The sequence below is a fragment of the Notolepis coatsorum genome (genome assembly GCF_963971535.1).
Source record: "Notolepis coatsorum genome assembly, chromosome: 7".
NCBI classification, from domain to species: domain Eukaryota; kingdom Metazoa; phylum Chordata; class Actinopteri; order Aulopiformes; family Paralepididae; genus Notolepis; species Notolepis coatsorum.
The window spans coordinates 33,478,566-33,503,183 of NC_140171.1; the positions used below are offsets into that span (position 1 = coordinate 33,478,566).

At 46.2% G+C, this 24,618-nt stretch overlaps 1 protein-coding gene across 1 annotated transcript in view; it reads left to right on the forward strand.

The window, feature by feature from the left end:
- The window catches only part of pkd1a (polycystic kidney disease 1a), a 228,555-nt gene that overhangs the window by 96,590 nt on the left and 107,347 nt on the right, over positions 1 to 24,618 (forward strand). Inside the window, 6 exon segments of the mRNA XM_084318240.1 lie at positions 7,892 to 8,013; positions 8,859 to 9,009; positions 10,716 to 10,981; positions 11,144 to 11,530; positions 12,325 to 12,834; positions 13,228 to 13,359. Of these exon segments, the coding sequence (XP_084174366.1) occupies positions 7,892 to 8,013; positions 8,859 to 9,009; positions 10,716 to 10,981; positions 11,144 to 11,530; positions 12,325 to 12,834; positions 13,228 to 13,359 (1,568 nt within the window).

Consider the following 24,618-nt stretch of genomic DNA (forward strand, 5'->3'; position numbering starts at 1 on the left):
TTCCCCTTCTTTGCAGGGCTATAACTTTTTTAATTCTATTGCTAAATTGCCATTATTAGGGCCCATTCAATGTCCTATATGTATTGTTCAGGGTGTATGAACGTTAAACTTTTTCATTCACATATTCATACTAAAATATGATCTAAAGTATAAGTATGTTTTCATCTCTTTCTGCAGCTTTCTCCAGAACGTGATTTATAGCCCCAAATGCATTATATTGATCAAATACAGTTTGATAGCAATCGGCGCGATATAAAAAAAATCCAACTGGACGGACTTCTGGAAGTTACTACACATAATCTGATGTTGACCGGATGGCCGAGGGGGCGTTTATAATTCCGTGGGCAGCGTTATACCATTCATCTAATGTGGGTCAAATGTTCATCATAGCAGTTAGTATCGTACACATTGAAAAATAACGCTGAATCTTACCGTATCTTCCTCGCGCCGTTGGGCGATGAGCGTGGAACAGACATTTTCCTATTATGGGATATAGAAATATCCGGTCCATTTCCAGGTTGTATAATAATATATACGTCCAAATCATGTTGTTTTTTCGAGTTATTTGCAGCGATCGATGTTCACTGTGTGAAGACTGAGTCTCTCTAACACTAGCGAGTGCCCGGACCCCATATGGAGTGAGTCCTACCGGGTTAAAGGTAACATCCGTTTTTTCGATCTGCCGATCGGCCACCAGATGGCGGTCTTGAACCGCTAGAGGATTGAGAGGAGATCACACTTGTGTCTCAGGGCCCCGGAAAGGAAATATGATTCCGATCACAGATTTTTGAAATATTGATATCAAAGACGAGTTACGGCATCTTCGGCAACTTGAGCATGGCGGGGAAGGACGCCTAAAAGCGTCTTCCGGCAGTTAAAGTGTTAAAAGAACACGCCAACATTTTGGGAAATTAGCGTATTGTCTTCTCCAGAGAGAGACAAGAAGATAGATAGCAGTTTCCTCTCTGTGCGTTCAGTAGAAAGCTATCTGGGAGGGCGGCCGGGTAGCGCAGCGGACTAAGCGTCTGTCTACCACCACATAGACTGTGGGATCGAATCCAGCTGTGGTGCCTCCGGCTTGGTCGACCGTCCATACTGACACAATTGGCAGTGTCAGCGGGTGGGAAGCCGGCGAGGGTGGGTCCTGGTCGTTGTAAAACAGCAACTCCTACAGTTCGGTCGGGGCACCTACACAGCAAGGGAAGGATCTGGGAGAGGTAGTGTGATCCTTCCACACGTTACACTCCCCCAGTGAGAGTCCGCGCTGCCAGGTGAAAAGAAGTGGGGATTGGCTACACATGTGTCAGAGGAAGCATGTGATAGTCTCCGGACTCTCCGCCCTCCCAGACTGACGGTAGGGGGCAAAGCATGCAACGACCAGGTAGGGGATTGGGAATTGGCATAACGACTAACATTGGGATGGGGGTCAAACGGAAAAAGGAGGGGGAAAAAGAGAAAGTAAAAAAATTAAAAAAAATAAAGCTATCTGGCTGCATGTTAGCCTAGCTTAGCACAATGAATGGAAGCGGACATGGCCGGTTAGCTGCCTAGGCATTGTCCAACTAACACCTCTCCCCGGAAGGCTAACCAGCCATGTCCGCTTCCATTCATTCTGCTAAGCTAGGCTAACATGCAGCCAGATAGCTTTCTACTGAACGCACAGAGAGGAAACTGGTATCTATCTTCTTGTCTCTCTCTGGAGAAAACGGTAAGATAATTTCTCAAAATGTTGGCGTGTTCCACATTCAGCGCCATGCCAGAGTATAGTCGGGTTATCTCGCCAGTGGTTGAGTTTCAAGTTTCAAGTTTCTTTAATAGTTGTCATACAGAAGTACAGAATACTTTCATACAAAATGCTTCTTACTGTTACGCTCCAGAGACTGTGCTAGACAAGATAGTATCAAATAACATAGTATAGCATGTAATTTAGAAGTAGAAAATGAGGTCACAGTGTTCAGTATAGACATATGTACAATGTTCGATGCAGAATAGACGTAACTGAGTTACCATATAATATACAATACTATGTTACAAAGGGTCAGATTAAACCGAATATATTTATTGCTTGATATCCCTTGTATAATATTTGTATATCGTCTGATATCCCTTGTATATTCTTTGTATATATACACGGAATATCCCTTTACCTAGGTACAAACCAGACCATAATATTCGTTCTCCTATTGGACAGCGACCCCTAGGCGCCAACGGCCATACCCCCAATGGCGAGTTCAAAGCCACCGCCAAGGCTTGTCTCAACATGTCCAGGTTTGCGCAGTAATACGAGACAGAACTGAGGTTGGCACTAGATAATTCACCTTACGTATAAATACGGCGCAGGTGGAAACAGCAGCACTTCGTTCAAAGTATCAGTTCATTCAGTTCATCATTCGTTCAAAGTAACGTCTAGTTGAGTTCATTACGTTAAAGCCTTCACCACGAGTCAACGACCAAGTGAAGTGAGCAACCTTGCGTCTAAATAGAGCATTTAGAACCGCGTGCGAATAGGATAGTAAAAGTGTCAGAGCTTAGTGAAATAACGTCAAGTTCGACCTAGTTAAATGTGAAGTACCGTGCACAGGAGAATCTACACCGGCGAATGCAGAGCCTTTTCCGGCTGGATTATATTGCTTTTGGTACTGTGGCTGCTGGAGCAGAGAACCGTCTACCCCACTGCTGTGTGGGATCTACCCGTGAGGAGCATCACTCGAGCCCGTCTCTAGGAAGAGGCTGGCTGGCTTTCATCCATGCTGTCGCGCCTACTGGATTATAGCTGCTGCTTTTGTCTGCCGATCGAGGGGAGTATATGTACCGCCTCCCGTAGCTGGAGCTTATTTATTCCTCGTTGATCCAGACTTTTGCATCCGAACATTCCTCTCCCCTGCTGGCTTACAACCGGAGGGAACCCCCTTAGTATCTCCAGCTGACTACGAGTGTGCCTTATATAATTCTGCTACAGGTGGTGTCAGTTATACCCATCTTATGATGCTCATGGACTTACGCTCTTGACCTACTTAAGTGTTCTTCACCATATAAGCGCAATTCATAATTCTCAATATTGTAACCTACTATTGCTGCTCTGCTAATAAATACTTCTAAATATAACTTTCTTTGTTAAGCTGTATTCTTGTGTGGGTGTTCACCATATATACCGTGTACTGTATGGCCAGTAATTAAAGTACATAACTAAGTAGTGGTTTAATAATACCATACTCTCAATACAGTCAGGGAATTGTACCCCTCAGTTACAACTATGCAGTGTACTAATGTACAGTACTATATAGTGCAAAGCAGAAATGGGATGAGGTACAATTTAGGTACAATTTACAGTAAGGTGTACGAGTTGTAGTGCAATCCTTCATCAATAAATATAAAGTGTGGGGAGTGGGTGCTACAGTGTGTTTGTTTAAAGTGAGTGTGTGCTATAAAGTGTGTGGAGTGGGTGCTACAGTGTGTTTGTTTAAAGTGAGTGTGTGCGTGTGGATGTGTGTGCTATGTGCGTTTGATGGTTGTTGTTGTGTAGTGTTCATTGTTCGTTTAGCAGCCTGATGGCCTGGGGATAGAAGCTTCTTCTGAGTCTTTCTGTGCTCGCCTTGAGACTCCAGTATCGCTTGCCTGACCGCAGCAGTTCAAAGAGGCAGTTGTTCGGGTGACTGGAGTCTTTAATGATTCTCTTAGCCTTGCCCCTGCAACGCTTGTTGTAAATGTTCTGGAGGGTGGGGAGCCCCCCTCCAATTGTGCGTTCGGCTGAACGTGTCACTCTTTGTAGTCTGCTTCGGTCTTGTGCAGTGCTATTCCCAAACCAGGAGGTGATGTTGCCAGTCAGGATGCTCTCTATTGTACATGAGTAGAAGTTCTTAAGGATCTTCTGACTGACTTGGAACTTCCTTAGGCGCCTGAGGAAGTAGAGGCGTTGTCGTGCCTTCTTCACAACACTGTCAATGTGTGTGGTCCATGTCAAGTCCTCGGATATGTAGGCTCCGAGGTACTTAAAGCTGTTGACTCTCTCAACCGGTGCCCCGTCGATGCTGAGGGGGCTGTAGTCCTTGACCCCCGACCTCCTGAAGTCCACAATCATCTCCTTTGTTTTGCTGACGTTCAGGGAGAGGCTGTTTTCCTGGCACCATCCCGCCAGGACCTTGACCTCTTCCAGGTAGGCCCTCTCGTCGTTGGCAGAGATCAGGCCCACCACCACTGTGTCGTCAGCAAATTTGATGATTGTATTGCTACTCCGCTGAGCCACACAGTCGTGTGTGTACAGGGAGTAGAGGAGGGGACTCAGAACACAGCCCTGGGGGGCCCCTATGTTGAGGGTGATGGATGAGGAGGTGCAGTTGCCTGCTCTCACCACCTGGGGTCTGCCCGTCAGGAAGTCCAAGACCCACTGGCAGAGGTCATAGTTCAAGCCCAGGTCCCTGAGCTTGGCTATGAGTATGGAGGGGACTATGGTATTGAATGCCGAGCTGTAGTCGATGAATAGCATTCTCACATAGTTCCCCTGCCTCTTGTCCAGGTGTGATGCTGCTGTGTGCAGCACATGGGCTATGGCGTCCTCCGTGGACCTGTTGGGGCGGTATGCAAATTGCAGGGGGTCCATGTTGATGGGGAGGGAGGAGCAGATGTAGCCCTTTACTAGCTTCTCAAAGCACTTCATGGCTATGGAGGTGAGAGCTACAGGGCGGTAGTCGTTGAGGCAAGCAGGCTTGGATTTTTTGGGTACAGGGATAATAGTGGACTTCTTCAGGCAGGTGGGGATGACAGCCTGTTCTAAGGACAGGTTAAATATGTCAGTGAATACCGGGGCCAGTTGGTCGGCACAGACTTTTAGGATGCGGCCGGGGATGCCATCCGGACCTGCTGCCTTCCTGATATTCACTTTTGAGTGAATATTGAGCGCCATACCAGAGTATAGTCAGGTTTTGATCCTTTGATATTTTTCCTCTGATCCCCGTTCTAAATCTCCCTCCCTCAGTCCATCAGAGACTCCCCTACACTCTCCACCTTCAAAGCTCGCCTCAAAACCCACCTGTTCTCCCTTGCCTTCAACCCCCCCCCACCCATAAACCCCCCCCCCCCCCCCCCCACCCTCCAACCTGATTGATGTCTGTCTCCTGTCTTTTGTGCTATCATGCTGTCTTCCCTGTTCCCCCCATGGTCTCATCTTCCTTTTGTTTTTGTTTATTTGTTGCTTCTTTGTTTTTGTTTCTTTGTTTTTACTTTGCTCCCGACTATTGTCAGCGACTTCGGGTCATTGAGAAGCGCTATATAAATTAAATGAATTATTATTATTATTATCATCCGGATCATTCTAGCTGTCCCTGGCTCGTTTGTATATGTTGGAATTGCAATGCCGATCGAATATCACCAGGTGGAAGCATCGCCTACATTTGGATAAGGGCTCCTCCTCCTGCTTGAACAGAGATTCACATCGATCGCCTCGAAATTCCGTTGCTGAAGCGTATTTTCACATCGAAACGTGTATAGACATACACTGGTAATCGCAATGGCGATGCGATCACTTGTAATTATTGTTTTTGGAATACCTTCTGGCTAAGGTAAGGTATATTCTACGTCTATTTTACCGAACCTGAAACATGTTTTTCTAACAATCACAGTTTTGTGTTTTACCGGACGTAAAACATGCTCGACAAACACGATCACGGTTTTGAGTTAAAACGACCCCCCCCCCCCCCCCCCTCCCCCCTTTTTGATTTTGTGAAGGTACGTGTGTACATGGTATATACCTTTGATTTGGGAGTATTTGGGGTTTCAGGGGATCAACCAGAACGGTTTGGGCTTATTGCACATAACACGTTTTATCTCGCGATCTATGGAAAAAGACTGGATTATCTTGGAAATGTGCGATGTTTAGCGTGTAATAAACTACAAACTAGGGCTGTCTTAAATACTTCGAAGCTTCGAAGCTTCGTTCGATGGCACAAGCTTCGAACATTAAAAAAATAATCGAAGTTTAAAAAAAAATGTATTTTTTTTTTCTTCAAATTCTTTTTTCTCAATTTTTTTATTATTTTTATTTTTACTTCGGTGTGTGTGTGTGTGTGTGTGTATGTGTGTGTGTGTGCATGGGGTCATTGGGTGGGGCCGGGGGACAAATACACTGGAGGAAAGTAACCCAGATCAGCACTGCCCAAATTATATCATCACTATTGCCTGTTTGAAGGATATCATCCTCAAACACCTATACACCACCTACACGCCTATTCTCAGTCCTTGCCCCACAATGGTGGAATGAACTACCCACCCCAGTTAGGACAGCCGAATCCCATCCAATCTTTCGCCGTCGACTAAAGACGCACTTCTTCAACCATTATCTGAAATACATTTTAAAAAATAAAATAAAAAATATCTAACCCTAACTAACCTTACTGTCATGCACTTGTCCTAATAAACTAACCTACACTGTAACACGCAACACTTTGATGAATATTGTTACTCAGCTGATAGAGTTGTATCCTTCCTGATGACCTGTCGTACAGAACTTGTAAGTCGCTTTGGATAAAAGCGTCAGCTAAATGACTAAATGTAAATGTGAATGTAAATGCCTTGTAGAATTCCACACATAAGAAAGAAAGATACTGGGATGAATAAACAAAATAGGAAATAAAATGTAGAAATGCATGCAATACATAAATAAATATGAATCTCCATATATGAAATAGAACATTTAGATAAGGTGCTACTGAGATGTTTTGGTGAGTTCCTTGTTTTTTTGTGGAAGTAGCCCTTCTTAAAAATGCATGAACATTCACTGATAATTGGTCTGTAGTGGAGTCTACAAGGTCTACATTGCCGGACCATGTAGAATCCGGACCTTGTAGACTGACATAATTCTGTGCATAGTTTAGTCTACACAGGCCATATTTCAAATAATCAAAATCTTACTTCATTCATCTTAAACATTCTTGATTTGGGGGATTGGTAGTTCCCATGAAATCTGAAGTTGTTCAAACGACAACAGCGATCCACCTTGAATTAAATCACACTGTGTTGGCTGCGTCACAGTCACAAAAGGGGCTACTTAATTCATTAATCCAATCCACTTTATTTATAGAGCACATTTAAAAACAACAAAGTTTACCAAAGTGCTGTACAAGTCCCACAACATAAGATAAAACAAAAAAGAAATTATATAAAAAAAATTTTTTTTTTATAAATTTCTTTTTTAATTCGAAGCTTCGAATTAAAATCGAAGCTCGGCCCCGAAGCTTCGATTGCCAAAAAAAAATTCGAAGGTCAGCCCTACTACAAACTACAGTGTGTAGAAACAAACTCTTTTTTTCCATGTTGGACTACAAGTAGTGTCTGTCAAATGAGCCACACCATTGTCTCCACAGCTATAATACAGAACACACACACAGCTCTGCAAACATCGTGAAACACCGCGAAAATGACCATTTTAAGCTGGCCTTGAAGCGGCAGAGATGGGGACAGTTTATGGCGCTGAATGTGTTAAGTTACGTGCTTAAATGTAAAGTTTGTTGTTATAGCGCCACCATCTGGCCAAACAGCACCACGTTGACACTGCACTTCCTTGGGTCTTCAGCAAGGCACCTGCCTAGCGTGAAGTTGATCGGATGAGCGGTCCTCGAGACAAGAAGACGTGCAAGCAGAGATTCCTTCCTTCATCGTTAGATTGTCTTCACTTCGTCCCTCCCTTTCCCACCTCATTTATTATTATTCCACTCCTCGTGCGTTGCCCCCCCCCCCCCCTTACTGGAGACCTCACACCTAACCCTAACATAGTGATGAAATATTTTTTTTAAATATATATATACTACATATTTTTTGTGATCATTGATTTCTTTAAGGTATACAGTAGCATGTTTTTTTTGTACCCCCCCCCCCTCTCTCTTACTCTGTCTTTCTCCAGTGCGTGTTCCTGATGCTGGAGTCTACATGGTGGGCCTGGCCGCGTTCCCTACTCACAGCCCCCTGACCAGACCATCCATCACTCAGCTCTCCACCCCTCCCCCACCCAGCAGGAGCATAGAGGTGAGCCGGTGTCAGCATGACATATGGATCACTTCAGATATGGGTATGTCACGTTGTTTAAACATAGCCTGGGGTTGATCTTGATAGATGGGCCATTCAAATATAAATGAATACTAAAGGATAGGGTATAGGGTAAGCCTTTTTTCTTAGATAGCATGGTAACATGGCTGATATTGAAACTGTTGAACTCGTGTTTACAATAGTGGCAGCAATGTGTTACCATAGCAATAATACTGGCACACAGAGACCTAATAATTTGTCTTGTAAATGAGAAATGTTAAATGTTAAAGAGGAGATTGCAAAAAAAAAGAAAAAGAAAAAGAAAGAAAAGTGTGCAGCTGCCAGCCAAAGAGCAAAATTGATCAACTTTGATTGGGAAAAGTATTATTATTAGCTGATTTTATAACATTTTAATGAAGAAATGGTGTATTTTGGGGGGCATATATAAGGAATATTTCAAGGCACACCAATACAGCATAATACATACAATTATTTATGAATTTATCACCTGCAATATTCATACTACAATTCCAACAGTGGCATAAGAAAGTGTCTTTTCAGTATATAGATTGTCCGTCAGTATATAGTCATGTACCGTGTAGCCTGCCTGCTGGCAGTTGTGACCGTCTCTTCCTCTGATCTGGCGGTTCTGTGGCTGCAAGACAGCCCAGGTCGCTTCTTAAATCCCCTCCCAGTCCCCCGTGTTCGCATAGAGACTTTAGGAAAGGAAGAAACATTTTCTAAACAAGTGACCAATAATTAACAAGTCCGAAGGACAAAAGCCTGTAAGTGTAAAGCATTGACTTGTAATGTGTTGACCTCTCCATGTGCTTCTCTGCCACCAGGTGCTGTTGTTCCCCGCAATGACTTTTATTCAGGCAGGTCGTCTGTCTTCCCTAGAGCTGCTCACTAAGGACCTCAGCTCAGACACCCAGGTCCACTTCCAGATCTACAAACCCCACTGTCACCACCCTGGTGCCAGCCTGCTACTCCCTGGTGAGACACGCACGCACGCACGCACGCACGCACGCACGCACGCACGCACGCACACACACACACACACACACACACACACATACACACGTACAGGAGTAGACACGCTCACACAGACACACACACACACACACACACACACACACACACATACACACACACACACAGGAGTAGACATGCTCACACACACACACAGACACACACACAGACACACACACACACACACTCACACACACACACAGGAGTAGACACGCTCACACACACATGCACACACACACACACACACATACAGGAGTAGACACGCTCTCACACACACACACACACACACACACACACACACACACACACACACACACACACACACACACACACACAGATACAGCCAGACACACACACACACACACACACACACACACACACACACACACACACACACACACACACACAGATACAGCCAGACACACACACACACACACACACACACACACACACACACACACACACACACACACACACACACACACACACACACACACACACACACACACACACACACACACACACACACACACACACACACACACAGATACAGCCAGACACACACACACACACACACACACACACACACACACACACACACACACAGAGATACAGCCAGACACTCATGCCTTTACCAGAGTCTTGAGGGAGGTGAAGTTTGAACCAACAAGGTCAAAAGAGAACACAAAACAAACCGAACAAACAAGGTCACTTCCCCTCCAGAGCCAGACAGACGTACAAGTGCGCGCGGCTCATAGTGATGAGCGGGGCAGAAAGAGTCCACACATTATTCACAAAGAAATGTATGCAAATCAAGTTGTGTCGCGTATAATACAAGCTCCCAGTCCCACTAGTCATTACTACTCATTCAGAATGACCCAATTCCACCATATACTGTGAGTGCACTCTGCATGCCAGGTCCATTCACTAGACTAAATCACTAAAAGCCTGGCAGAAATGTTTAAACCAGACACATACGGCACCCAGAGCATAGCGACTGCTCTGAATAGTCGCTCGCACAAAATACCTCCACCTTATTTACACCGACATTGCACTACAGATTTTGTTTTGCTAGTTGTTGCAGCGTGTCGAAGTGTCCTTGAGCAAGACACTTAACCCCCCTAACTGCTCCTGATGAGTAGGTTGGCACCTGGCATGGTTGCCTCTGTTGTCTGTGTGTGAAAGCATGAGTGAATGTGAGGCATAAGTTGTAAAGTGTTTGTAGAAGTACTATTTGAATGCAGTCCATTTAATTAGGAGCGATGTGCAAGAAAGTCACATTTAGACACATTTTAATTGCCTTTTGTGAATAGACATTGAGGTAAATTCTCACAAACTATTCTTCCTCTTCTTGCTCTTTTTTCTCTTCTTCCTCTTCTTCCTCTTCTTCATCTTAATTGTTTCTTCTTCTTCCTCTTCTTCCTCTTCTTCCTCTTCTTCCTTTTCTTCTCCTTCTTCCTGTTATTCTTCCTCCACTTGCTCTTAATTGTTTCTTCTTTCTCTTTTTCTTCCTCTTCTTCCTCTTCTTCTTCCTCTTCTTCTCCCTCCTCTTCTTCTTCTTCCTCTTCTTCTCCCTCCCCTTCTTCTTCTTCCTCTTCTTCTCCTTCTTCCTTTTCTTCCTCTTAATTGTTTCTTCTTCTTCCATCTCACTCATTCTCACCTCCTGTCAGGCTGTGGTGGTCCAGTGTGCTCTCCAGTGGCTGTGTGTGTACATGGTGACCCTGCTGGCCCAGCCCCCCCTTCCTCCTGCCCTCCGCTGGAGCAGTGGTGCCCATTCCAGGGGCGATGCCTGCCCCTCTCCAGTCCCTGCCACCCGACCTCCTGCCCTAACTGTACCCTGGCTCAGGCCCTGCCTCCTGGGGTGCTGAGGCCCAGATACACCCTGCAGAACGAGGTGGTGTTCACTCTGCCAGCAGGACCTTCTGCACACGTACTGGTAGGAGAACAGACATATCTATACACACAAGCACATTGTTATATACCTACTCTATATACCTGTTGTAAAGTACTGTACATACCAGTACATACCATACTGCCATCCTACCTAGAAGAGCTGTCACCAAATCTCTCCTTCTCTCTCCTTGTCTCTCTCTCTCAGGTGCGAGAGCGACTGGAGGACCTCCTGGTCTACCCCGGTGATGTCATCGCCCTGCAGCACGACGCCGGCCACGCCTCGCTCCTCCACTGCCACGCCTCCCCACAGTCTCCATGGCGACAGCCTATTCTAGCCTTTAACCAATCCGAGTGGTTCTGGACGGGCAACGGCAGCCAACCGGCAGACGGCTCAGCCGACCACAACTCTGACGACGACCCGGCACTCGAGCCAGAGCTGGATGTTGAGGACCTGGTGGAGGACGGGGAAGGAGGGTGGCTCGGGGACGCAGTGTGTCCCGTCAGGGTGCTCTACGTGGGGCATAGTGAGACCCAGCTCCAGGGACCCCGGCTGTCTGCTGGCCTGCCCCAGCCTGGACTCTACAGCCTGCTGGTACAGCCTTTTAGACGTTTAGCTGTAGACTATACTTTATTTATACCAGCAAATCATAATGTAACATGTGTGTATATGTGCCCAGGTATGGACTTCAGGGTCATGTTGAGGGATCTTCACATTCTTTTTCTTTTTTACATATTATGAAAGTACAGATTCATACCTTCAAAATAAGCCATCACTTGAACATTTTGGTGGGATACTTTTCTAGCTACTTCCTATGAATCATGGTGATATCACAAAACGTATTCAGAGATAATAGCCTTCAAGAGACGAGCAGGCTATTCGGTGACAATAGTGAAACAACTACAACACTACCCAGAATTCATTGTAATCCATGGCCCCCCTCTCTCTAGGACAATTAACACCTGGCAGCTTTCTTTGTTATTACAATGACTCTGTCTTGTGACACTGCAAACACAACACCCAGAGGAAAAAGGAAAAGTCATGATAGTTTATTAAAAAATGTGTGTGGTAGTGAAAGGTTAACCTTCTGTAGTGTGGTAGTGAAAGGTTAACCTTCAGTAGTGTGGTAGTGAAAGGTTAACCTTATGTAGTGTGGTAGTGAAAGGTTAACCTTCTGTAGTGATGCAGAGGGAGCTTATAATATTTCAGAAAATAACTCACTCAGCAAGGAAAAAGTTAAAAGCAACAACTAATCAGTTAAGACTAAATCGACTAAAAAAAGAGGAGGCAGCGCTAGTGTGTGTGTGTTTTATATTGTCATTGTCCTATATTTACCACTCCTATGTCCCATGTATAATAGTTATTGACGTGATATCTGATATCTGCAGGTGACCTCCGCAGAGCCGGCCTATCCGGCGTCAGCCTCGTGTTCCGTGCGGGTGGTCCCCCCGCTGGGCCTCGCCGTCCTCCACCCTCCCTCCCAGAACGGAACCCTCTACCTCCAGCCCAACAGCACCCGCTTGCTGCTCCGCGTCCAGTCCCGCTACGTCACCGAGGTCCACAGGCGCGGGAGCAACCGCAGCGTGGCCTTCCAGTCCGACTGTCCCCGGGAGTTCCTCTCTAGCCCGGGGCTCTGCCGGCCGAGGCCGAGTGCGGGGGCCGAGCCCGGGGAGCCCAGCCTGTTCGCCGTGTTGGACGTGGAGCTGGGGCCGGAGGAGCAGAGGGGCCCGGTGCAGGTGGAGATGGAGGCTCACAGCGAGGTGACAGAGGCCAGTCTGACCGTGGTGGTCCGCGTGGAACAGCCACTCAGAGGACTGGTGGTCCGCGTGGAACAGCCACTCAGGGGGCTGGTGGTGCAGCCACACTCTGCACACAGGGTGCTCATGGAGTCCATCGTGGTGAGTGAGTTTGTGTGTGTGTGTGTGTGTGTGTGTGTGTGTGTGTGTGTGTGTGTGTGTGTGTGTGTGTGTGTGTGTGTGTGTGTGTGTGTGTGTGTGTGTGTGTGTGTGTGTGTGTGTGTGTGTGTGTGTGTGTGTGTGTGTGTGTGTGTGTGTGTGTGTGTGTGTGTGTGTGTGTGTGTGTGTGTGTGCGTGCGTGCGTGTACGTGTGCACGCTTGTATGTGTATGTGTGTCACTGGTGGTGGTTTGTTGTCTATTTTTGTTAACATACCGGTACGTACACTATGTGTAATTTCTCTCTACACCATGCCTTCTGTGTGTGTGTGTGTGTGTGTGTGTGTGTGTGTGTGTGTGTGTGCACGTGCGTGCGTGCGTGTGTGTGTGTATTTCAGAGCTACAAAGCGTTAGTGCAGGAAGGCTCCAACCCTACATTTAAATGGACGGTCGATGACAAGCCCTACTTCACCTACTACAACACGGTCCTCAACGTCATCTACCAGAATGCTGCCGTCTACAAGCTCACTGTGAGTCTCTCTCACAATCCCCTCACTGCTGTTATCTATCTATATATACATCTCTATCTTCTGCGTTGTGTTGTTTTTCATTGAGGCAATCGTTCGGTGGAATTCCATCAGGAGGGCCGCTTTTCTCTGGGGACCGGTCTGCTCCTGTAGCGAGAAACAACTGGGGCGAAATGAGCGACCCAGAACTCCTTTTCTGTAATTTGTTATCTTAAACTCTTAAGCCCTAGCCCTATTTTCTGAAAATCCGCCTAATACATATCTAAGTAAATGGAAGATTGGAAGATCTATGGATCTCAGGGAATGTATTCCCAGTAGGGGTGTAACGGTACACAAAAACCACGGTACGGTACGTACCTCGGTGTTGATGTCAAGGTTCGATACGGGTTTTCGGTACAGTGGGGGAAAGTTTGGCTTTCCATGTTCCACTCAGGGGTGATGTAGTGTGCAGTAACTAAATGTACTTGTAGGGCTATCAACGAATATTCTATATTGAAATTAATAATCGACTTGTAATTTTTTTTTAGGAATAATAATAATTATATTAGATTGTGAAAAAAAACAGCCCCCTGGTGGGCGGTTGTTAGTGGTTAACATACCATTGTATTCGTTAGGTACACTACACAGCAGTTCGGTACGGTACGGTACACACTGAAACGGTTCGGTTCGGTACGGATACGTGTACCTTTACAGACATGAAAAAGTTCACCACCTTCTTGAGATCACGTGTACAAAAAATCTAAGCAAATGAATAAAGGGAAGATGATTAAACAGAAGGTTTTGTAGATACAGTACTGAATTCTGCCATCCGGACACACATGCAATTTGAAATATTATTATAGAATATAGAATATCAGACCTATAAATTACCTTATTATAGCCAATTCGCATATCTATGGATCTGGCCAAATATCCTCTTTTCAATGGCAGAGTTTAATCTGGATTTAGTATCACCAGGCGTGATCCACAAACCGTGAATGAAATCTACTGTAAGTACAGTTACTTTTTTATAATGGAAATTGCTCCGCCATTTTTCATCAGATTGCAACGCAGATTTTTGCTAAACGTTGTGAAAGTTAGATAAACTAACTGCGTTCTAATTTATGCCAATAACGTTCAGGTTTGTGGTAGATAATCCCGAAAAATAAGATAAATAAAAAAGGAAATCCACAAGTCATATGATTGACAGGAGCTGGGTAGTGTCGTTTTTCGAAATTCCAACGGCATTCGAAAGCTCTGGTTCTCCTCTCCTCATATGACTACAAACAAAATGGCGGCACACATTTCCTTCCGTTACCTAGTTTCTGAATAGATTTACAAAACTAATATTTCACTAATAACACTTAGACAAACGTATTACTGAAAATATACACTATAACTGCTGTTTTGACAGGGTTAGGGTCTTTACTCTTGGCTACATTTGAAGAAAAGAAAAAAACGCAACATTAATTCATATAGTCTGTAGAGATGGATTTATGGTGTGATGTAATTTGCGGTCCGCCGATGGACCGCTCGGGCTAAAGAGGTTAAGGAATGTAGCCTTGAAGCCCCGTCTAACAGCGCAAACATACCAGTCGCGCACGCAGGCACTCGCGCGCGTGGCCGGGCACACCGAGTCCGACTTCAGAGCGGGCGAAAGTGCACATTTGGAACAGCTGTAAATGCCTAGTCTATTGCGAAGTCAGTCCCCGTTTGAAGATTTCTTTAAGATTTCCAGTTCCAGTGTTCTATTGTCCATTTTGCATGTATAACCATTATATAATTAATTATGTTAGAATTCATTTTAGAATGATGATCAGTGTCACTGTACTCCTGAAAAAGTATAGTAATATGGTTATTTGTATTGGGAAAGATACAGACACATTAGCTGGTTGAACAACATCTTTATGTGTGGTAATAATGCAGATATTGAGTGTATTTCTGTGAAAATGCGCGTGGCGCACGCCTCTGAATCCAACCAAAGTGAAAACGATCGCTTCCAGCCCGCGAGTCGCGCACCCGCTTGCGGCCAGTGGGCACAGCTACGTCCGTTAACATGGGAGCGAAAGTGAAGCGCTGGTCGCCCGGCCGCCTGCCTTCGCGCGCGACTGGTGTGTTTGCGCTGTAACTTACCTCGTCATCGCCTAGCGACCTCACGTTAGGAATGTCCCTAGAAGAGAGACCCCTTTCTTATCGATTGTTGTGACGTCGCCCCTGGTTGCTTGACAACTTTAACCTCAGGCCTAGGAAAATCCTCTAACCTTGTGTAGGAGATAACAACCTCAAACACACACCTCTGCCCCTGGCTTTTTCAAACTAAACACCACTTTGCAGACCCTAACTAACTTTAAACTTTAAGGCAAAAAGGTTTTTAATGATAGGTTATGTATATAACCTAGTTATATGAGTACTGGCTGAGCATCTCGCTCTTTCGCCATATTGAGATATACCTCATCTCCAGTACCTACTGTACTTCATTAACGAAAAGAAAGCACCCATGCACTTGACCAGGCCCCGCCCCAGTGTCCCCCTATAAGGCACCAGGCATGGTCACACTCGCCCTTCCTCGGGAAAAAGTTTTCCATCAAGAAAAACCCCACCAAGGGACCTCAGGGCGCGCTAAGAGCGAGATGCTCAGCCAGTACTCATATAACTAGGTTATATACATAACCTATCATTATATAGTCGTACTGGCGAATCGCGTCTCGCTCTTTCGCCATATTGAGATATGGGACAGAGCAGATGCGTGGCCCGACAAATGTACCCCCTGAGGACCCGCAAGCCCTACCACCAGGGGGGAGGGGAGTCCCGTCACCCCCCCTTCCTAGTGAAGAGGGGGCGGCAGTCAACTCCACCAAAGTGCGAAAAAAAGGGAACTTGAGACCCCTAAAAACGCACAGCACAGGCGGGACCACGTATGACACATCACCTCGTGGCACACACCCACACACCCCTGCTAACCCACCGAAGGGCGGGACGCAGGGGAGGTCCCAGACCTCAGAACCGCCTGGGAGACAGAACCCCCAGGCATGTCCATGAGGTAAAACCTAACGAAGGGACCCGGGGAGGACCAGGAGGCCGCAGCACAGATGTCCTCCACCGAGGCCAGCCCAGCCAACGTGTAGCAAAGGGCAATGCCCTCGCACAACCAATGTGACAGGCGCTGTTTCGACAGTGCCTTACCAGCGCGAGAGCCACCGTAACAAACAAAGAGCTGATCGGTAGCCCTGAGGTCCTGAGTCCGGCTGAGGTAAACCCCCAAAGCCCGGACTGGACACAACAGGTGAAGGCTCGCCTCTAACTCACCAGCGTGAGGAGGCGGATGAAACGCCTGAACCACAATATCCCTGGAGCGAAAAGAGCTCCGGATATTTTTTGGCACGAAGACTGGATTAGGCCTCAGAGTCGCACCGCTATTGACACGAATAGACAAGCACTCAGGCCGCATTGAGAGAGCACAAAGCTCACCCACCGCTTAGCGGAGGTGATGGCCAGCAGGAATGCAGTCTTGAAAGACAGCTGTTCCAAAGATGCCTGCTCAAGAGGCTCAAACGGGGCCTCGGACAATCGGCCGAGGACCAGTTGGAGATCCCAACTCGGAGACAGAGAACGTTTCACCGGCTAAAGGCGCCGAGCGCCAAGCAGGAAACGCTTCACAAGAGGGTGGCTGAACAACGCAACGCCCTCAAACCCCACATGACAAGAGGATATACCCGCGGCATATACCCTCACCGTCGAAGCCGACAGTTTATCCAAAATAGACTGAAGGAAGGAAAGGACAGCGTTCTCTCCATCCACTTCGACATATGGCACTGCTGTAGCCATCAGGGTTTCCGTTAGAATTTTTTTTTGCAGGTCTGAGTGTCCGGTAGATTTCAATCTACCGGACAAATGGGATAAATTCCGGTCAGAGTTTATTGAGCTTAAAAACAATTGATAGGCCTATATAAAGAATGACATCATCAAGGCATTTATAATATTTTAACTTAAAACTAGACTACTTTTGCGTATATACAGTCATTAATATATTCCAAATAAAATAAGTCCCTCGAGACTGCGTGCTGCTGCCGACTTGAGGTGTCGGTGGGCAGTCTGCCCGACCTTAATAAACAGCAGTCTGTTATAATCACATTTTTATGAGCTAACGAATTCCGTTATATTGGACATTTGTATTAATTATATCAAGCGAAGAACTGAGAAATTTGGCAGAGAGACGGCAACATTATCGTGGGTTTGCGCCGTGATGTATATCTCCACCTCCCAACGACTTGGTGCTGCTGCTCATAATGTCCGGTGAAAATAATTCCCTCTAAGCACAATTTGATTATTTGAATTGTATTAAAATAGGCTAAAATTAAATAGCCTATGCGATGAACGAAACAATCATTACATTTGTCGTTGCTTCACCAAGCAGCCGGTCAATGACATCCTGTGTCAGCGAGCTGGCAGCTGATATATCAGCGCGAGCCGGCCGCAGTTAGTTTGCAAGAAGCATCCAGCTGCAGACCCGCAGAGCAGCTTTCCAGGTCTGGGGACCGCACTGTGCCAGCAAAGCTGGTGGGTTCTGTGGGTCTGCAGCTGCATGCCTTCCGCAAATCCAGCAGCAAGCTCTCACTGACACAGCGTCGTCATTACCAGACCGGCTGCTTGGCGAAGCAACGACAACAAACGCAATGATTGTTTCGTTCATCGCATAGGCCACCCAACTCCAGCCCATCCAAATACAATTCAAATAATCAAACTGTGCCCAGAGGGAACTATTTTCACCGGACACTATGACCGGAGAGATTAAATTTGTCGGACTTCAACAGATTTTGCCAGTCAAATACCGGTAATTACCGGCTAACGGAAACGCTGGTAGCCATATGTGATGATACTCCCAAAGCGCACCCGCCGCCATTTGGCGCTGGCCCGCTAGGAACTGTAGATAGGCGGCCCGGTCCCACCCGCTGTGCGTAGCCAACCCTGGACCCGCTAACCGTGCGGGCAGGGCGTTTCGTGGAGTCGGGACATCGGTCCCTGATACAACCCACAAGGCAATCGCACCCAAGGGGGGACCCCGACAGAAAGGGCCGGTTTGATACGGGAGAAGCTGACATCATACCAAGTGACAAGAGCTCCCCCACTGAACACCCCTCCAGCATGGACCGCTGAGGAGCTATTCTGCAGCTGGACATGCAAGGTGTGAGGACCCCATGGGTTCCTACACACCGTAGCCCTGCAGTGATATTACTACCGCCCAAATCACGCACGCCTGCCAGACCACTACCGGGCTCTCCGGAGTGGGAGGCACTAACGTGATACCCGGCCTGGCGAAGGCGAGGTCGGGGAAACCCGCGCTGAGCTTTCTTTCGAAGAGGCCTCGAGTCCCCCTGCTGACAACCTTTGAAGGTGACAGACGTAACACCAGGCTCACCAATCGCAGACGCAGAACGCGTGGCGAGGGAGCCACGTGACAGCACAACATTCTCACGGACAGACCCAGTCTCAGCCATCAGCCATCAACTGGGTGTCAGCCCCTGTCCCCATGAGAAGCGAAACGTGGGGCCGCTTGCGCTTCATTGAAGACCCGCCGCCCGCAGCCAAAAGAAACAAATCAGAGACCCTTTTCCGCTGGTGTTGGGGGAGGGAGTGATCGGAGAGCAGGCTGCACACAGCAGAACGGCGACTGTTTTTTAGGGCGTGCTCATCCAATGTAGCCGATCCCTCGGCCGCCAAGGCTGTCGGCCTTGTGGACACCTGTTGACGTAGAGCCCAGGGTACCTCAGGCGGGGGAAACATGGCCGCTGGTGGAGGGCCTCGCCATAGTCGCTGACGAGGCCGTGTTCTCACCTCTGGCTGCATGGTGTGAGGCGGTGTGGGGCCCAGGTCAAATACCGCCCGCGTTTCCGCAGAACGACAAAAAAGTCCTTCCGCGGAAAGAGGAGCCTTAAGGAAAAGAAAACTTTCCTCCTCCCCAAGGGAAGACTGCTCCAACCAGAGATGCCTATTAATAAGAGTTGATAGCATCCTGATCCTCCCTGCGGTTATAGCTTGCGACTGATTCAAGATTTCTATAACCCCAAAAACACGCACGATGTTTTCAGCGTCGGCTGGCCCTGCAGCCCCACTACCCGACACCAATGTGGACAGAAAAACAGTCAGCTGAGCCATGACACTGGCCGCAGCTAAATTCCATCCTGTGGCGGTATAAACATCATCAGTCCATACTGCCACCTGCCGGGCCGCGTCAACATTTTAGGCAACCAACTTGTGTTCAGCGTTTCTCTGATTGGCCACGACGCCCATGTTGGCCACGACGCCCATGTGACCGCGGCAGTGCGAGACAGCGGCAGTGCGGAAATAGGCTGCATTCTATTGCCATGCTCTGCGACAAACTCTAACCTTAACCAACTCCGAAACAATGCCTAAACTTAACCCTAACCTTAACCAACTCTGAAACAATGCCTAAACTTAACCCTAACCTTAACCAACTCCGAAACAATGCCTAAACTTAACCATAACCTTAACCAACTCCGAAAGAATATTGCCATGCTCTAAGACAAACTCTAACCTTAACCAACTCCGAAACAATGCCTAAACTTAACCCTAACCTTAACCAACTCCGAAACAATGCCTAAACTTAACCCTAACCTTAACCAACTCCGAAACAATGCCTAAACTTAACCGGCGAAAGAATGCATGTTAAAAAAAATAAAAAATTTAAGGGATTCAAACTTGTCACCAACGCACCGCAGGATCCACAGCAAGGCGGCGAACCAGTTGAGCTAACCGTCGATGTTAAAAGAGGGGGGATTACGGCTGCATAATGCCGCGGCAGAGCTCCGCTGACCTCCGCGGGGGCGTGGCTAGGCGCAAGCTGGTTGCCTAAAATGATTAAGCTGCCGGGCCGACTCGCTCTCAAGCGTCGGCTTCCGGGTGGGACACCGTTCAACCCTGCCAGGGCAAAGGATCTATGCTACCTGGCTCTCAAGCCAAGGCACACCTGCCTTGCGCCCTGTTGTCACCCCATTTACCCGTAAAAAGGGTAAATAAGTCTCAGCAAAAACCCCCACATTAGCTACCGACTGACCTTCATCAATGAACCGGTTAAGAGGAGGGAAAAGCGGTGACATCCCACAGCGGGGAACAACGGAACAGTGACCTGTTACGATTAGTACGCTTCTTAGTCATGTTGGACCCAGATGGCAGAGTATGGATTGATGAGACCGGAGACAGCACGTGACGATTAACAGTTTACTTCACAACACATACACGTACACACACAGGTAACATTTATCAATGATCGCGCCCAGCAGGGCAGGACAGACAGGACTATATACACACAGACTAATTGACAAGACACAGAGGGTAATTTACAAACAAGACACAGGTGTGGTAGACAGAAACAATAGAACACAGAGTACACTGGAAAACAATAACAAATAACCAACCAGACTAAACATAATTACAACCCACAGAAAGGGGAACACAAGACTAACACAGTGGAGACAACAACAACAACAACACAGATAGTACACATAACAGACACAACTGACAATAAACAATAATGAGTTGGTGTGTGAGCTGATGCCAGATCGGCATCAGCCCACCGGTTGGAAATGATGACTGAGAGTTATTGTTATTGATGGGAGGTTGTGAATATAAATGTCTGGATCCTGGTCCCATAGGACCAGGACCGGAGGAAGTGTTACAGTGACCCAGCATTACAGCATTAGCATTACAGCATTAGCATTAGCAGCGCGCTCCAGGATAGCCGGGAAAACGTCCAACTCAGAGTCACGTTTACCCAGATATCCTGCCCCTTGCGCCAATACACAATTCGGTTGTCTCACAGGACAACAAGCAGTATTACTAACGCCGACATTAATGCCTGATGGCACAGAGCCTACCTGAGCGCGAGTTAGCCCGATAGCTAAACATCGCGCGACGTCCCTCGATCCGCTGTCAGAAGACGAGGAAACCCCAGGACAGACCCGACGTGCCGTTGGAACATGCCGAGAACATTCCAGGGGCTGGCAAATCTCCGGCGAAAACCCAACATTGTTCAATTTCTCTCTGCATTTCATAACAGAAAAAAAAAAAAAAAAAAAAGGAAGGAAGGAAGGAAGGAAGGAAGGGCGAGTGTGACCATGCCTGGTGCCTTATAGGGGGACACTGGGGCGGGGCCTGGTCAAGTGCATGGGTGCTTTGTTTTCGTTAATGAAGTACAGTAGGTACTGGAGATGAGGTATATCTCAATATGGCAAAAGAGCGAGATGCAATTCGCCAGTACGACTATATAACATACGTACTTATCCTCTTATAATCATAACGAAAACCAGCCATATCTTTCACTGTGCAAATGCCTAGGCAGGGCACTAGAATCAAGAAAAATATTTCTTTGATATTCACTTTGATGTGACTCGCTGGAAGGGAACCAATGGAAAGGAATGTGCAGTGGAATACACTGACAGAAGTCCCAGACCTTCCTTCAGGCTCACCCACTGAAACCATTTCAAATGCAAGCTATGTCTTCTCCATTCAAAGTCAGAATAATTTTTATCTTCAATAAAACATACATGATTTACACAATATGGCAGGGATTTGAGGCTTGCCATGTCAGTACCCTGGCAGGTCCATAAATGTAGAGGCACAGGGAAACATGAGTCAGTAATATCACCATACTGTTCATTTAGAAGTGCAATATCAGAAAAGAAAAGTCTTCAGTAAAAGATTCAGTACAAATGTTAATCTTGTTTTTCTATATTTTTTCTTTATAGAAGGTACTGTATGTTGATGTAACATTACCCAACGTGTTCAAACTGTTTGATCTCTATCCCCCGGGATATAAGATAAGATAAGATATTCCTTTATTGATCCCCTTGGGGAAATTCAGGCATCATAGCAGCATTGGGGAGGGGGGAGGGGAGGTACTGGTAGTAGAAGACATGGTACAGGTCATAGAATTATAGTACAGTGGAGAAGTAAAAATAAAAATAGAATAAAAAAAGGCAGTGTAAACCATATAATAATATAATTATAAATATATCAACAGCATAGAAACATTTCAGATATCCAATCTGCTTCCCTGGAGAGATTGCATAATCTACTCTGGTTGCTCTGATTGGCCCATCAGTCCGTAGTTGTGAAGGATATCAGCTAGTTAGTCCACAAACACATAATAAAACTTGTTTGCTACAATACAGTTAATTTCAGTGGTTCAAAAACATCCATAGTAACTGTGACAATTTCTTTTATCACAGGTTAGCCAATGTCAATCTCTAATAGTAACCAATCACACTGGTCCCATGAATTTGTTAACAATTGAAAGCTTCATGTATTATGACAATAACTTGACATCTCCTTTCAGAGAGGGTGCACTAAAACACCTGAAGCTGAAAAAGGGACACTCCTTTTAACTCATTCAGTGCCAGCTATTATCCTCATCCCTGTAGTCAATGGGCCACACTAAAAGATAGGCATTTTCACTGTGCGTCACGATGTTTGCAGAGCTATATCTATATTCTATATTATGCTATGGAGACAATACTATGGCTCATTTGACAGTCACTATCTCTCGTCCAACATGTAAAAAACAGGGTTCGTATGGGTACTGGAAATCCTTGAAAATGCTTGCATTTCAATGTGGTGTTTTCAAGGTTTGAAAAGTGCTTGAACTGTGTATAAAGTGCTGGAAAGTTATTGAAATTGTAATTGCACTGTATACTTTCATAATAAATCGCTATCTGACTGAATGGTTTGGTTTTTAGATAAATAAATAAAATTCGGAGAGAGCCTAATTGCTTTCGCCTTTCACGCAAAATGAAGAGGAGTCCTCTCTCGAGCCTCGCCACTGCCCCCCCCGCCCCTCCTGACGTTAGCGAGCTTCTTATTATTATTTATAAACCTTAGTGAGCTAGCGTTGCCACAGACGGCTATTTTTATTGTTCATGTTGACACGCTGTAACACGTTATTGCCCGCCATGCTTTGACCGCCAGATCTCGCTGTACAGCGTTATTGAGATCAATATTTAATTTTTTCGCCATGGCATTCATAATTCATATATACACCTCCGACGCTGCAGCTGGACCCTACGGCTCAATACAACGACGGCTCAATACCGCCGCCTGGTGGATGGTCGGGCGAGTTACACTCGAACAACAGGAAGTGGGAGGTGTGCGTCGATTAAATTCATCCGGCCGTCAGACATTGTTGCAAGGCTCCCGACAGACACTATAGTACATATCGATCGCTTTATAAACTTAATAATCTATATGATTTCGGGGGTTTATTGCGACATACAAACCGGAAATGGACCTAGACGATCGCCGTCCTATACTTGGGATATTTCACCGCCAGTCTCTTTGACGCACGGTAAGAGGACGCTAACGTTATTTTCAGCCCAATTGTTTATTCATTTCACTGCAAACCATCTGATCAATATATCACCCATACTACATAAAGCATTTACTGACGATCAGGGAATTATAAACGACCCGCCCCCCCCCCCCCCCCCTTTCCTCCGCGCATGATGACGCATAACGTACTGTATACGGATCATATACAGTTGAATTTTTTAATATAGCGTGTATAGGGAAGACACAGCAATCGATAATCTATATATGCGTTTTAGGCCTATAACTCACGTTCTAGGAATTACTGCAGAAAACGATAAAAACATACTTATATTCTAGACGATATTTTTGTATGAATGTATGAATGAAAAAGTATAACGTTCCTACATCCTGAACGATAGATAATCGATGTTGAATGGGCCATAGTTATGTCAATTTAGCAATACAATTTAAAAAGTTATAGCCCTGCAAAGAAGGTGAACATCTCCATAGGCTTACAGTGGTGGCAGACTGGCTATATTGATGGATATAAGTAATGGCAGGGAATGTGTTAAGGTGAGTTAATAAATTCACTCTGAAAATCTGTTCCACTCTGATAAACTGACTCTTCGGTCAGAGCGTCCAGTCTGCACAACTTGAGTGCGCTCGCTCTGACACACTGAAAGCCAATTTACCTTAAAACAAGTTTCGTTTAGCTAACGCCATTATGCATCGGAGCTGTGGTTTCGCTGTGATCAACATGGCTAACAAGCAAATCAATTCTTTCAATTTAATAAGGAATGTTCTGTAGGATATGTCGGCAACATAAGAAGCCATCTACTAGGGGTAGCTGTTTGTGTGAAATAACAAGAGAGGAGACTAGAGCATGTCTCAACTGTGCATCTGTATTGCAACCAATTGCCTGAATTATGCATATGAGGTATTTGTTTAGTATCACAACATTAT